The sequence below is a fragment of the Salvia hispanica genome, chromosome 1 (assembly GCF_029641045.1).
Source record: "Salvia hispanica isolate PSC_SH4W2 chromosome 1, Shi_PSC_v1, whole genome shotgun sequence".
In the NCBI taxonomy this organism is placed as follows: domain Eukaryota; kingdom Viridiplantae; phylum Streptophyta; class Magnoliopsida; order Lamiales; family Lamiaceae; genus Salvia; species Salvia hispanica.
The window spans coordinates 24,312,827-24,325,983 of record NC_142692.1 but is presented as its reverse complement, the minus strand read 5'-3'; the positions used below and the strand labels follow the sequence as shown (position 1 = coordinate 24,325,983).

Genomic DNA, 13,157 nt, shown 5'->3' with positions numbered 1-13,157 from the left:
AGTTAGACAATAGAAAAATAACATGAATAATGGAGTATTAATAATAAAAAAAGCAAGCTAAACATGAAAGCCAAAAAAGAATTTCTATAAAGAGGTTCTCTTTGTATCTCTTCCCCACACCATTTAGTATTCCCACTCCTCACTTCCTCTGTTTTCCCATCGTCTCCCCCTCAGACCGGCCAGAGAAGAAGTAATCTTTTTCTGGCCACTTACAAAGCATTGCATTGATGTTTAATTCAACATAAAGGATCGCAGTGTGTTTTCTGACAACCCTGCTCCTTTTCCCCATTCGTTTTTGCGTCTCACAGAAGCAAAATCAAAAGAAATATTCTTGCGCTTTTCGCAAAGCGCTATATATACCCTATCAACAGATCTCGATTTTCCGCACTCAAAAAAACAGAGGAATCAAAATGGAACGCCTCTCCGTCCACAACGACATGGCGGAGCAATTCCAGATCATTTGGGGGCAGATCAAGGCGCCGCTAATCGTGCCGCTGCTCAACATGGCGGTGTTCCTCTGCTTGGCAATGTCAGTCATGCTGTTCGTCGAGAGGGTTTACATGGCCGTCGTCATCACTCTCGTCAAAATCTTGGGCCGCAAAGCCGATAAGAGATACAAATGGGAGTCAATGAAGGACGATTTGGAGCTCGGCAACTCCTCCTACCCGATGGTCCTCGTCCAAATCCCTATGTACAACGAAAGAGAGGTAGCTGAGCTCTCCTTGTTTCGTGCATTTATTATAGTAGTATGTTTCAAATCCCCATTCCAAATTTCCAATTCAATTCTACTGCACAGGTTTATCAGCTCTCCATCGGAGCTGCATGCGGCCTATCCTGGCCGTCGGATCGAATCATAGTCCAAGTTCTCGACGATTCAACCGACCCCACCATCAAGGTATGATTATGAAAATTGAAAATCCCAATTCTAATGTTATGTACGAATCTGGAGTAGTAATATTTGAATAATGCAATAGACTATGGTGGAAATGGAGTGCCAGAGATGGGCGAGCAAAGGGATAAACATCAAATACGAAATCCGCGACAACAGAAACGGTTACAAAGCAGGGGCTCTTAAAGAAGGCCTCAAACATTCCTACGTTAAACAGTGCGATTACGTGGCAATATTCGACGCTGATTTCCAACCGGAACCCGATTTCCTGTGGCGAACCATCCCTTTCCTCGTCCACAACCCCGAACTCGCCCTCGTCCAAGCTCGCTGGAAATTCGGTACTATTCTTCTTCTCCATCTCTCACGTGTTAATTAAGGATTATTCATGTGTCGGTGATGACACTAATGAGAGGGACTGCCTATCCACCACTCAAAACAGCCATGCTTCACTGTGTGTTGAGAACATAAAGCCAAAGGGGGTTGATGTAGAATTAAAGACCATTCAATTTTTGACTTAAAAGTGCTAGTTTCCAGGTTTTATAATGGTGTGGTTTGTGAAATGATGTTGTGTCCATTGTTGTAATGGAAATACAACTGTAGGCTGTCCTAGAAAGTTGATAGTGAGAACTGAATAAGTGATACCTCGTGGATTGACTTTATTATCCTTTTTCCCATCTGAGGAAAAGAGTTGGTAAATATAGTAAATCTTTGATTCTTAAAAAAGGAGGGTGTGTGGACAAGGGGTAGTTTTGTCCTTGGTCCCTACCTTTTTTAAGCCAGCAATCGCATGTGCTGACTGCTGAGGCCCGAGGGCATGCATATATGAGTGTGGTGGGCCGCAATCTTCATCTACCGACACCCTTCTTCATTCAGTTAGATGGTGGCATTTACTTTTCTTATGGCCCTAAACACTAGTTGTTGTTGAATGTTTTATTTAACTAGGATTAGTTAATAATGAGATTTAATTTATCTTCCCAGTTAATGCCAACGAATGCTTGATGACGAGAATGCAAGAAATGTCGCTCGACTACCATTTCACAGTGGAACAAGAAGTAGGCTCATCCACCTATTCTTTCTTTGGATTCAATGGTAATGACATACTCTTAAATTAGATGATTGGAACCGAGTAATATCACTGTAATAATGCTAATACGAATGTATGATGTTTGTGAAAATTTGAAGGGACTGCTGGTGTGTGGAGGATTGCTGCAATCGAGGAGGCGGGGGGATGGAAAGATCGTACAACGGTTGAGGATATGGACTTGGCCGTTCGTGCTAGTCTTAAAGGATGGAAATTCTTGTATCTTGGCTCTCTAGAGGTACCTAATGAAACAAGTCATGTTTTGTACTTTGATGATCGCTATTAAAATGATGTAACGGTATTGTACTGTTTGTTGCAGGTGAAAAACGAGTTGCCTAGCACGTTCAAGGCGTATAGATACCAACAACATCGTTGGTCGTGTGGCCCCGCAAATTTGTTCAGGAAGATGTTGTCTGAGATCATAAGAAACAAGGTTGAGCAATCTATCTCTCTCTCTCTCTCTCTTTCTTAATCCTGTGTTTGATCCTTGAGAAATATGGATATCGATAGGGACAGCTGATCAAACTATAAATGCATTTATTTGCAGAAAGTGTCATTGTGGAAGAAGGTTCATGTCATATACAGTTTCTTCTTCATAAGGAAGATAGTAGCCCATATAGTAACGTTCGTGTTCTACTGTGTCGTGCTACCTGCTACCGTGTTGGTACCCGAAGTTCAGATTCCGAAATGGGGTGCAGTTTACATTCCTTCCATCATCACCCTCCTCAACGCAGTTGGAACTCCGAGGTCCCAATTTCTTGCACCTCGGATTGGCCTAATGTTCATTTCACTTTCTTCTTTTGTTTGATGTTAAGAGTTCGAATATGTAGGTCACTCCATTTGCTTGTTTTCTGGATCCTCTTCGAGAACGTGATGTCACTGCACCGCGCCAAGGCCACCTTGATCGGGTTGCTTGAGGCGGGGAGAGTGAATGAGTGGATTGTCACTGAAAAACTTGGCGATGCACTTAAGTTCAAATCTGCACTCAAAGCTTTCAAGAAACCTCGGTTTAGGATTGGAGATAGGTACATTTTGTGATCAATGAATGCATCTCTTGGTCATTTTTAGCATATACTCTGTATATATATACATAACCTGCAAGAATCTGATAGATAATTTTTTGCTGAAACAGAATCCATTTGTTAGAGCTTGCTATTGGTTGCTACCTCTTCTTTTGCGGCTGCTATGACGTTGCATTTGGGAAAAACCACTTCTTCATATACCTCTTTATCCAGGCAACAGCCTTCTTCATCATGGGATTTGGCTATATTGGCACCTTCGTCCCTTCTTGAGGAGGAACTTCTCGTTGCTTGCTTCGATTAGTGTTTTGCTAAATTTGGAAGCATGATGCAGTCTTGGTTCCCTTTCTCCTCTTTTTTTTGCTCTTGTATACTGCTCTTTTTTTACATGTAGAAAGTGAGTGTATTCTTTTAGGTTTAAGCATAAGAGTTGGAGCTCAGGGTTGTTGTGGATTTTGTTTTTTCATGTGTATATTATAAAGTTGGATCACTGAAAATTGAAATTATCATTGGTTTTCTGTATCAATTTCATTTTCTAGTTGTTCATAATTTCAAGGTTGTTTGAATTAGACAGAATCCAAGTCTGAAAAGCAACATATGCAACAATAAGCCTGTACATTAGGCAGTTGAACAGACCTCCCATCTTAAATGTTTCTTTTCTAATAATTAAAATAACTAATAAACAAAACAAAAACAGGAGAGCAATTGAACAGTGGAAATTTATTGTTTTCACCTACTAGGATTAATGGGAGATGCACTTAATAAGAGATTATTTTTACCCAACTGCTGCCTTAAATATTGGTGATCAGAAAATTGAATGCAGTTGTAGAGAAAGCAACCCTCTAATTAGGCAGTTGTGCATTTTGAGTTCCATTACAAGATGAACAATAACATATTTCTACAACTAAGCAATATGAAAGGACTGTTCTATGGTACAGAATTGCCCATTTTAAAAATAAATTCAGGCTCTCTGTATCCAAGTGCCAAGGTTTCATAAGATTCATAACACACACTTTGGAACCTCTGTTTGATAAAAAAAAAAAAAGAAAAAAGAATATAAATCAACTAATTGTTGCCTTACATAAACTCTTGTAATTTTATTCCTTATATAAATCAACACATCTTTTTGTTATACTTATATCACTTTCATTATTGGTTAGACATGACGGCATTATCAGTAACGATGTAAACGCAATTAGGTAGCAAGTTGATATTAGAGGTGGATAAATGTAGCTTAATCATGTTTTAAGGTGGCAAACCAATTAATTAGTCATAGAGCTGTTGAATTGCTAAGGATTCAAGGCGTTAATATTGTTCTTTGACAGTTAATTTGAAACTAATTAAAGTCAAAATAATTGTGCGCCAGACTTAAAAATTGCTAATAATGAGTTTATTGAACTGTTTGTAGAGTAAAATTCAAAATCCACTTGAATATACTGATGTTATTTCGTTAAATTTCAGTGGGTCGTCCCCTGTATCTATATGGTTTGGAGTAGGGATGTCAATCGGGTTAACCCGTTCGGGTTCGGGCCAACCCACTCGGGTTGTCGGGCTATTTGGGTCCGGGCTATTCGGGTCATAAATTTTCAACCCTAACCCGGCGGGTTCCTCAATAAAATGATTTTAAATTTTAATTATTTTTTTCTTCTTAGTGATAGAATCATATAAAAGCTTCAAAATTTTCATAGTTTTCCTCAATAGTTGGGAGAGAAGTCTTTCATCTCAATCAACTATAATCTAAACAAAGATAAATTAATGTTAAATCGATTAATTTCAATTAAAGCTTGTGTTCGTGTCATTATTTTGACATTGGTCATAATTAATTTTATTTTAAAATTAAAAATCATATCTTACTTGAATAATTATTAAAATGATAAATATAATGAGATTTTGATGGGTTAATTCTTAATTTTGGCGTTGGTGGTAGTAAAACAATAATGACAGGTGATGGGACGATGGAATAATGAGTTGAGGTTGAACTTGAAAGTTGATAGTGTGAGATTGAGTAGAAACGTGTAGAATGCAGATTGAAAAAGACTAATGATTGTGTCACATGAAATTAAAAAATACAAAAAATCCCTAAAACTCAATATTTTTTAATTAAAAGTTGCAACCCGTCGGGCCAACCCACAACCCGTTCGGGCCAATCCGCTTAACCCGTCAACCCATTCAGGCCAACCCGTTTAGCCCGTTTTGTATTCGGGTTATAAAAGTATAGCCCTAACCCACTCATTTTACCGGACTATTCGGGCCGACCCACGGGTTTCGGGTTGAATTGACATCCCTAGTTTGGAGTATGATTTATATTTTGTGATACTAAATATAATCAGGAATTATTTGGAATGGAAGAATTTATAAATATGTACCATAAAGGACAGATGGGCAGTATTTTGGATAGTATTTAAAGTCAAAAATAAATTTGTGATCTTATTGTGCTATGCAAAGTGGATTAACCTTTTAATATAAGCACCTAATAATACTAGTATTAAAATAGAAAATGTAAATATTTGGCAATTAGGAAAAATAAAAAATGTGTGTTTCTCAGAATTATCTATCTGCTGCAACAACCAACCTTTTATTTTGGACCATATTTGGGCCGGTCCAACATATTTTATCCAACATTATAATAAAAGGATGATTCTAACATAGCCCCATTTTACTTTTTGTAGCCCGTCTATTTATATCAAAATCCAACGAGCACCTGCATTTGCAGTTACCGGCACCGCAATATGAAATCTTCAACAAGCCTTGCCGGGACAACTTCTCGCCCGTGGTGCACATAACAATTTTTCGGACATCAGGAACCGATGGATTGTGCATATGGTATTCATTGACTCGTTGAATCAATTGTAGAAAGGAATTCCACGTAACTAATTGCATTAACTCATCATGATCCATTCCGTCATAAGTTATCCGAGATATGAACTGACTTCGAATCAACAATAGCAACCGTTCGCGATAGATTGTCCACATCTACCTAGGTTAAAGATATCAATGACTTACTTTTACAAGGTAACAACTGGAAGATCTTATTTAACAACCCATCAATTTATAATGTAGAAGAAGAACTTATTTGTTCCATTATTGATTATTTTTTATGAATTTAATTAACAAATAATGATAAATGACAAACTATGGAGCAGTAGATAAATTTATTCTTATACTACTAACTTCTTATAAATTAGGTTTTTATCAACTTTAGTCTTTATGCATATTTTGTGTATATACCACTACCTATATATACACATATATAGCTTACAATGGAGCGACAATGAATTTTTAATCCCTTTTATCTGAGTTGTAAACTCAATTTTCTAGGCATTTGGGGTTAGACTTATCGTACTTTGCTTGATTTTTGATTTTCTTTTATCTAAACTTTATATCATATGATTATTTGATGAGTTTGGTACATTCGGATCCAAAAATGGAAAAAAGATCAAAGACGAAGAGTACAAAGAATGGATCAATCCACGCAAATAGTTTTTTCGTAGAAAACATTTCTAGATGTTTTTGTAAGATTTTCACGCAGAACGCTCTCTTGAAGAAGAAATCTCATGAAGGAAGGGTGAGAATTTTCAAACTACACATCTATGTATTTTATATTGTAAATACTCTCTTATGAGATTAAAAAATAATGTGGGGTCCATGAATAATATAGTTAATGCTGTATGAAAAGTTGATTTGATATCCTAATTATATACTCCATGTGTCTCTAAACAATAGTAGTACTAATTTATTTATTTTTTGGACCGTCCATAAAATCAGTGTACTTCCATTTTTGACAAGCTTTTGTTCTTTTTATAATGCGAACTATATTCTCTATTAATAATATTTTAATTTTTTTTTTTTCTATTTCTCACTTATTTTATCAATTTCACATTAAAACGTCTTCAAAATCCTTATTTTTAGAAAATAGAGGTAGTCTGTTATTCATAAAATCTAATAAAATTGTGAAAAATATTTTTGTAACAATATAGCAAAATATTATTTCAAGTATATTACAATAAATACTACTCCGTGTCTTTCACGCGGTGTGGAAGCCATTTTTAGTTAAATGGCAAAAGATAATAAACTGAGAATAGCCGTTGAAAGCAACAGATAGATTTGAGTAGGTTGGTCATAATTAAAATCTGTGTAAGCTCCCCTTCATCCAATTTTGGAGCTTATGAACATAAAACTATTTTATTAGAATGACTGTTAATAGAAATAAGAATTATTTTATAATTAAAAAAATGAAAAATATGTGCAGATCGGAGTTGCTCAAGTCCACATTCGGATCGAGTGTGAACTGCGTGCTTATATAGCAATCAGCAACTGTTAATATAATAGTACTAATTTGTTCTAAAACTTGAATTGGTCATATATACCTTATATATATGTATCATATGTTCATAATTTGTTCTAAAACTTGTAGTGGTCACACTCATACATACTACTACCATATATCAAAATCTTAAGAAGAACCCAAACTACTGATTTTTATAAAATCATTCTCCTTATCCCTTCCTCCAAATCTTCATCTATTAGTATTAGTCTTCATTTTTCTGGCCTATTGATTCATGGTGTTCCTATGATTGAATCAAACTAAAGTAATGCATTTTCTGTAATAGATCTCGATTTCTCTTCCTCTGTTTGTAGCTAAAAAGCAGAGGAATATGGAGGGAAGCCGGAAAATGGAGTGGGTTTGGGAGGTGATGACTTCGGGGGCGGAAGAGCAATTGACGCTGGTGTTGGGGAAGATGAAGGCTTCGACGATAATCGTCCCATTGCTGGACATCGCCATGGCCATCTGCTTGATAATGTCGGTGATGCTGTTCGTGGAGCGGGTGTACATGGCTGTCGTCATCACCATCGTCAAGATCTCAGGCCGGAAACCAGATACCAGATACAAATGCAATCCAATCGAGCAAGATTTGGAGCAGGGGAACCTCGCCTACCCGATGGTTCTCGTCCAAGTCCCTATGTTCAACGAAAGGGAAGTCTACCAGCTCTCCATCGGAGCTGCATGCCGCCTCTCCTGGCCTTCCGACCGCTTCATCGTTCAAGTCCTCGACGACTCAACCGACCTCACCATCAAGGTAGTTAAGTCGGAATTAATATTGTTAACTGAAAATGGATTTGAATGATTGAATCAATTGCAGGGTATGGTGGAAGCGGAGTGCGAGAGATGGGCGAGCCAAGGGATTAATATAAAATACGAGATTCGGGACAACAGAAATGGATACAAAGCCGGGGCTCTTAAAGAAGGGCTCAAGCGCTCCTATGTCAAGGAATGCGACCATGTCGCTATATTCGACGCTGATTTCCAGCCCGAGCCTGATTTCCTGCAGCGGACCATCCCCTTCCTCATCCACAACCCGCAGATCGGCCTCGTGCAGGCTCGTTGGAAGTTTGGTAGTAATTTCTTATTCAAGTTCAACAACAGATTTCTTTCTCTTTTTTTGTTCACTTGCATTGCATGTTAGAATATGTCAGAATGCCCAACTCTGGTTGGTTGGTGAATTGTGTATCTACCTCACATGCCTTTAACTCGCACGTGCTCTTGTAATTTTGTAGGATTAATTTACTTTTTGCTGTTTTTTTTTTCTTGAATTTTAGTGTAAAACTGATTAACGGAGTTATTGATTTCAGTGAATGCGAACGAATGCTTGATGACGAGAATGCAAGAAATGTCACTCAACTATCACTTCACAGTGGAGCAAGAAGTTGGCTCATCAACATATGCATTTTTTGGATTCAATGGTACTACTTCTCTTGCATTTAAAATACTAAATAATGTAGCTAGATTAATTAGATAAATAATGGAGTGATTAAATTAAATGGATAGGCACTGCTGGAGTGTGGAGGATGGCAGCAATTGAGGAGGCAGGAGGTTGGAAAGACCGTACAACAGTTGAGGATATGGACTTGGCCATTCGTGCTAGTCTTAAAGGCTGGAAATTCGTGTACGTCGGCGCTCTACAGGTACATTAACATACACACTTCTTTCAAATGAGTTGGATTGGATATAGTAAGGTTAGTGACAGTAAATAAAATCAATTGTTGCAGGTGAAAAATGAGTTGCCTAGCACGTTCAAGGCGTATAGATACCAACAACATCGTTGGTCGTGTGGGCCAGCCAATCTGTTTCGGAAGATGTTGTTAGAGATTATAAGAAACGAGGTTAAATACAAGAATATCTTGATTAATTTTGAGTAGTGATATATAAGGATGTAGTGATTAACACTTGTTTTTATTTGGATGGATGCAGAAAGTTACACTTTGGACAAAGGTTCACGTTATATACAGTTTCTTCCTGGTGAGGAAGATTATAGCTCATATAGTAACGTTCGTGTTTTATTGTGTTGTACTTCCTGCTGCGGTGTTGGTACCGGACTACGAAATCCCAAAATGGGGTGCAGTCTACATTCCCACGATCATCACCGTCCTCAACGCAATCAGCACTCCCAGGTTCAATTATGTTATGTTAAATAGTCTCCAGTTTAGGTTTTTTTATATAATTTGGTGTTATGTAGTATTAAAATGGAAATATATAATTTTTTATATAGGTCAATCCATTTGGTTGTTTTCTGGATCGTATTCGAAAATGTGATGGCATTGCACCGCACAAAAGGCACATTTATCGGATTGTTAGAGGTGGGCAGAGTAAACGAGTGGATTGTCACTGAGAAACTTGGCGACGCTCTCAAGATCAAATCTATCGGGAATGCTGTGAAGGTCGTCAAACCTGCTGCTACCAATCAACGACGCTTCAAATTTATTGACAGATTTCATTTGTTGGAGCTTGGATTCGGTTTCTACCTCTTATTCTGCGGATGCTACGACCTCATTTATGGAAAATACCACTTCTTCATCTACCTCCTCCTCCAATCAATCGCCTTCTTCGTCATGGGATTCGGTTATGTCGGCACCTTTGTCCCCTCCTCTTCAACTTAGTTACTACTAAATCTTTCTTGCTTCTTACATATAATAATTCTTTTAGATTTAAGCATAAGAGTTGGAGCTCATAATGCTAGTTTTGTCACCAGTATATTGTAAGCTTGATTGTCTCATCATATTATTCTAATAAAATGTCCTTTAGTGTATGATAGTAAGATAGTGTGGGGCTCAAAAGTGTTGTTATATGGAGTATAAGATTGATAATCTCGTTATTCTTAAATAAAATTATATATACAACTTAGTACTACTATATGATAGTGAAAATGAACGACGTCAATCATAATTACAATTATTGATGGAGAAAAAATTTGTTAGTAATTCATAAATTGTAATTATCATATAAACAACTAAAAATTTCAATTACAAAATAAACAACCACAAATCATACTAGTTACTAATTATGTAGAAAAAAGTTTGCTTTATAGGAGTAGTAAATGTGACTAATGTTGATGGCACGCACTTCTTTCATTACACCGATGAATGTGTGATACTTCGGTAATTCTTTCATTACATTGTATGTTCGTAGAAGAAAATGCTTGATTGAGTTCATGACACTTACCATTTTGAGATGACTGTCTCAGGGTTGGGATCCCTGCTGATAGCATTGCGGGAATGTTGTTTCACCTATTTAATTATTTTATAATAAAAAATTAATATTTTAAAATTATAATTTTGAAATAAAATAATTGGGTGTGTGCAATAGCATCCCCTATTGTATTATCAATCACAACAGGGATCCAAACCCTTGTCTCGAATTTGATTATGAATTTATGATTAAGCAATGATTTAAGTTTATTTATGAGCCTGAGAATTTTAAATGAAGTCAATGTTCACCAATGAAAGCGATAAAAAAAATAATATTCGCACCAATCCCTAACATTGAATGAGAAGATGCAATCATTTATACTCCCACAAATTTAATAATCCTACAAATTGTGGAATCCATAAACAACATGGGCAAATTGCAGTAATTATATATAGCCTCAGAAATAATTTAATTCTTCCATTTCTTTTTGAAACTTTCGTGATTTTTCCTCCCTGTCATCAATCATGACTGAATTAGTACAAAACAAAACATTTCCATTCCTACAAATTCGTTCCATTTGCATTATTTATTTGTTGTATTTTTGGAACGCAGTGAAATACAAGTGTATATCTTATATTTGCCTTTGTATAATAACATAATTGTGATTCATGAGATCTGATAATTTATTATTATCACAGGGTAGTTGGATGATATTTCTTATAATTTGCAGAAATTCAATTAATAAAACAACCACCGTTATTGACGCAGACTTATTCCAAATCATGGGATCCGATCTCACACGTAATACTATGATAAGAAATAATAATGTGAATCACACTTGCACTAAAAGTGTCTTAATCAGATGGATCCGAATAATTGTTCACGGTTGTTTTTAGCTAATTTGCTTTTTTTACTTCATTTTTGTTGTTCACAATTTCTACTTTCTCCTCTTTGTCATTTTTCCATTTTGGGCATTCCCTTTATTATCATGCATAAATGAAAAATGGTGTTACTCTTACATTTATATAGGCATTATACTATATTCTTATAATTGACTATAACAACTATAGTAAATTGTAGTAGAAATTTATTTCATTCGAATCCTATGTATGAGACAGCTGTTTTGTGATGCAGGATTTCACGTGCTTAAACGTAAGTGCCAATTTATATTAATATAGCCCAGCCCTCAATTTGGATCCTGTGTGTTTTTTTGTATGTATCCTTTTATTATTATTTTCCCATTTTCAATGGGTACACACCCTGTGATCCAAATCTCACCCTCATAACTGCATGCTCTAAGTGTGGAGATGGAGATAATTTCAAACATGATGTGTATAGCATGGCCTTAACATTAACATGTGACGTTTACTAATACAATCAACGTGATACATCTAATAAATGTGGAAAAATATATATATCTTCTTTCCGCAGTAGTTGAGTCATTTCTTTTGAGTATATAACCAAAAATTATGATGATTAATGAGTTAAGTAAATAAAAATAAAGTAAGATTGATAATAAAGTAGAGAATTAATGAGAGAGATTAAAATAACCACAATTAAAGGTGTTATTTTTCCTAAAACAAATTATTCAACTATATTAGAATGACAAAAAAGAAATATGACTCAACTACCACGTAACAGAGGGAGTAATATATTTGAGTTGATGAAACATACACTAATCATGAAAACCCTACCATGTCCATAAACCAAAAAACACTAATTACTCTATCACACATGCCCAACTTATTACTGTAGAGAACGATTAGAATTGCACGTTGTTTGCTATTTAAACCTAACATTTCACATTAGCAGTAAACACCTAACTTTCTTTGCAATTTTGACCTACTCAATTTTTTGTGAGAGATTTGTTGTTGAGGTGGAAATTCCCGCCTCCAAAGACCGCGGAAGAGTTAAACGCATGGTAATTAAGTTGAACGATGCAGATGACTAAAACAAAATTTATAATTTAATTAAGTTTACAAATTTATAAAACAAAATTCACAAACGCACTAATCAGATCTCGAGCTTTAACATTCGGCCAACTTTATAATTTTCGATAATATAGAAAATTCATGTATGCCTGCATCATTGACTAAATGAATATATTCACCTTTAAATTAACTATTTTTACATGCTCATCAGTTCTTGCATACTATTGTCCAATTAGATGCCTAGTCTTACACAACTAAAATATTGTATTGGAGTTGTTACAATGCTGATTCACGAGCTATTTTAATTTGTATTTTAAGGCAAGCTGAGAGCTTTTTCTATATAATATTTCTAACAACTGTATAAACAATATGAAAACGAGATACTCAGATCACTCATTTCTCATTACATGAATAATATACTACTTCTATATATTAGTAGTAGGTAAAAATAGAATCGTGATTTGATTGCATGATTCATATTATTATAGATTTAAAAATTAACACTTCGAAGTGCATATTAGTAGTATAATTAAGTTAATTTATAAAGACCTAGCTAGAATTATTTATTACTCCCAATTAGGGATGTCAATCGTGCCCGCCCATCGGGTTTCGGGCCAACCCTACTCGAGTTGCGGGTCACTTGGGTGCGGGCTAATCGAGTTGTGATTTCTTTCGGGTTATAAAAGTTCAACCCTAACCCTAAAAGCTCAGGTTTCAGGCTAGCCCAGCGGATTAATCGGGTTGCTGCCGATAATATTAACATGTGATCAAT

General features: G+C 35.8%; 2 protein-coding genes across 2 annotated transcripts; both read left to right on the top strand.

The window, feature by feature from the left end:
* The first annotated feature begins 109 nt into the window (after window positions 1-109).
* On the top strand, window positions 110-3,515 carry LOC125223862 (glucomannan 4-beta-mannosyltransferase 9-like). Its single transcript, XM_048127169.2, has 9 exons — window positions 110-707; window positions 797-895; window positions 975-1,227; window positions 1,868-1,978; window positions 2,072-2,208; window positions 2,290-2,403; window positions 2,518-2,717; window positions 2,801-2,995; window positions 3,103-3,515. The coding sequence occupies exons 1-9, from the start codon at window positions 411-413 to the stop codon at window positions 3,260-3,262; spliced, it is 1,566 nt and encodes a 521-aa protein (XP_047983126.2). The 5' UTR covers window positions 110-410; the 3' UTR covers window positions 3,263-3,515.
* A 3,823-nt stretch (window positions 3,516-7,338) lies between these two features.
* LOC125219312 (glucomannan 4-beta-mannosyltransferase 9-like) lies at window positions 7,339-10,083 on the top strand. The gene is made up of 7 exons (XM_048121253.2): window positions 7,339-8,067; window positions 8,131-8,383; window positions 8,621-8,731; window positions 8,817-8,953; window positions 9,038-9,151; window positions 9,240-9,439; window positions 9,538-10,083. The coding sequence occupies exons 1-7, from the start codon at window positions 7,645-7,647 to the stop codon at window positions 9,923-9,925; spliced, it is 1,626 nt and encodes a 541-aa protein (XP_047977210.1). The 5' UTR covers window positions 7,339-7,644; the 3' UTR covers window positions 9,926-10,083.
* Window positions 10,084-13,157: the final 3,074 nt, after the last annotated feature.

What these genes read in the sequence shown, in the direction of transcription:
- LOC125219312 (XM_048121253.2), top strand. Translation starts at nt 7,645, where the DNA reads ATGGAGGGAAGCCGGAAAATGGAGTGGGTTTGGGAGGTGATGACTTCG. An exon ending in TGCATTTTTTGGATTCAATG is followed by an intron (nt 8,732 to 8,816) that starts GTACTACTTCTC and finishes TTAAATGGATAG; the next exon opens with GCACTGCTGGAGTGTGGAGG. An exon ending in TGTACGTCGGCGCTCTACAG is followed by an intron (nt 8,954 to 9,037) that starts GTACATTAACAT and finishes CAATTGTTGCAG; the next exon opens with GTGAAAAATGAGTTGCCTAG.
- LOC125223862 (XM_048127169.2), top strand. Translation starts at nt 411, where the DNA reads ATGGAACGCCTCTCCGTCCACAACGACATGGCGGAGCAATTCCAGATC. An exon ending in CTGAGATCATAAGAAACAAG is followed by an intron (nt 2,404 to 2,517) that starts GTTGAGCAATCT and finishes ATTTATTTGCAG; the next exon opens with AAAGTGTCATTGTGGAAGAA. An exon ending in AACGCAGTTGGAACTCCGAG is followed by an intron (nt 2,718 to 2,800) that starts GTCCCAATTTCT and finishes TCGAATATGTAG; the next exon opens with GTCACTCCATTTGCTTGTTT.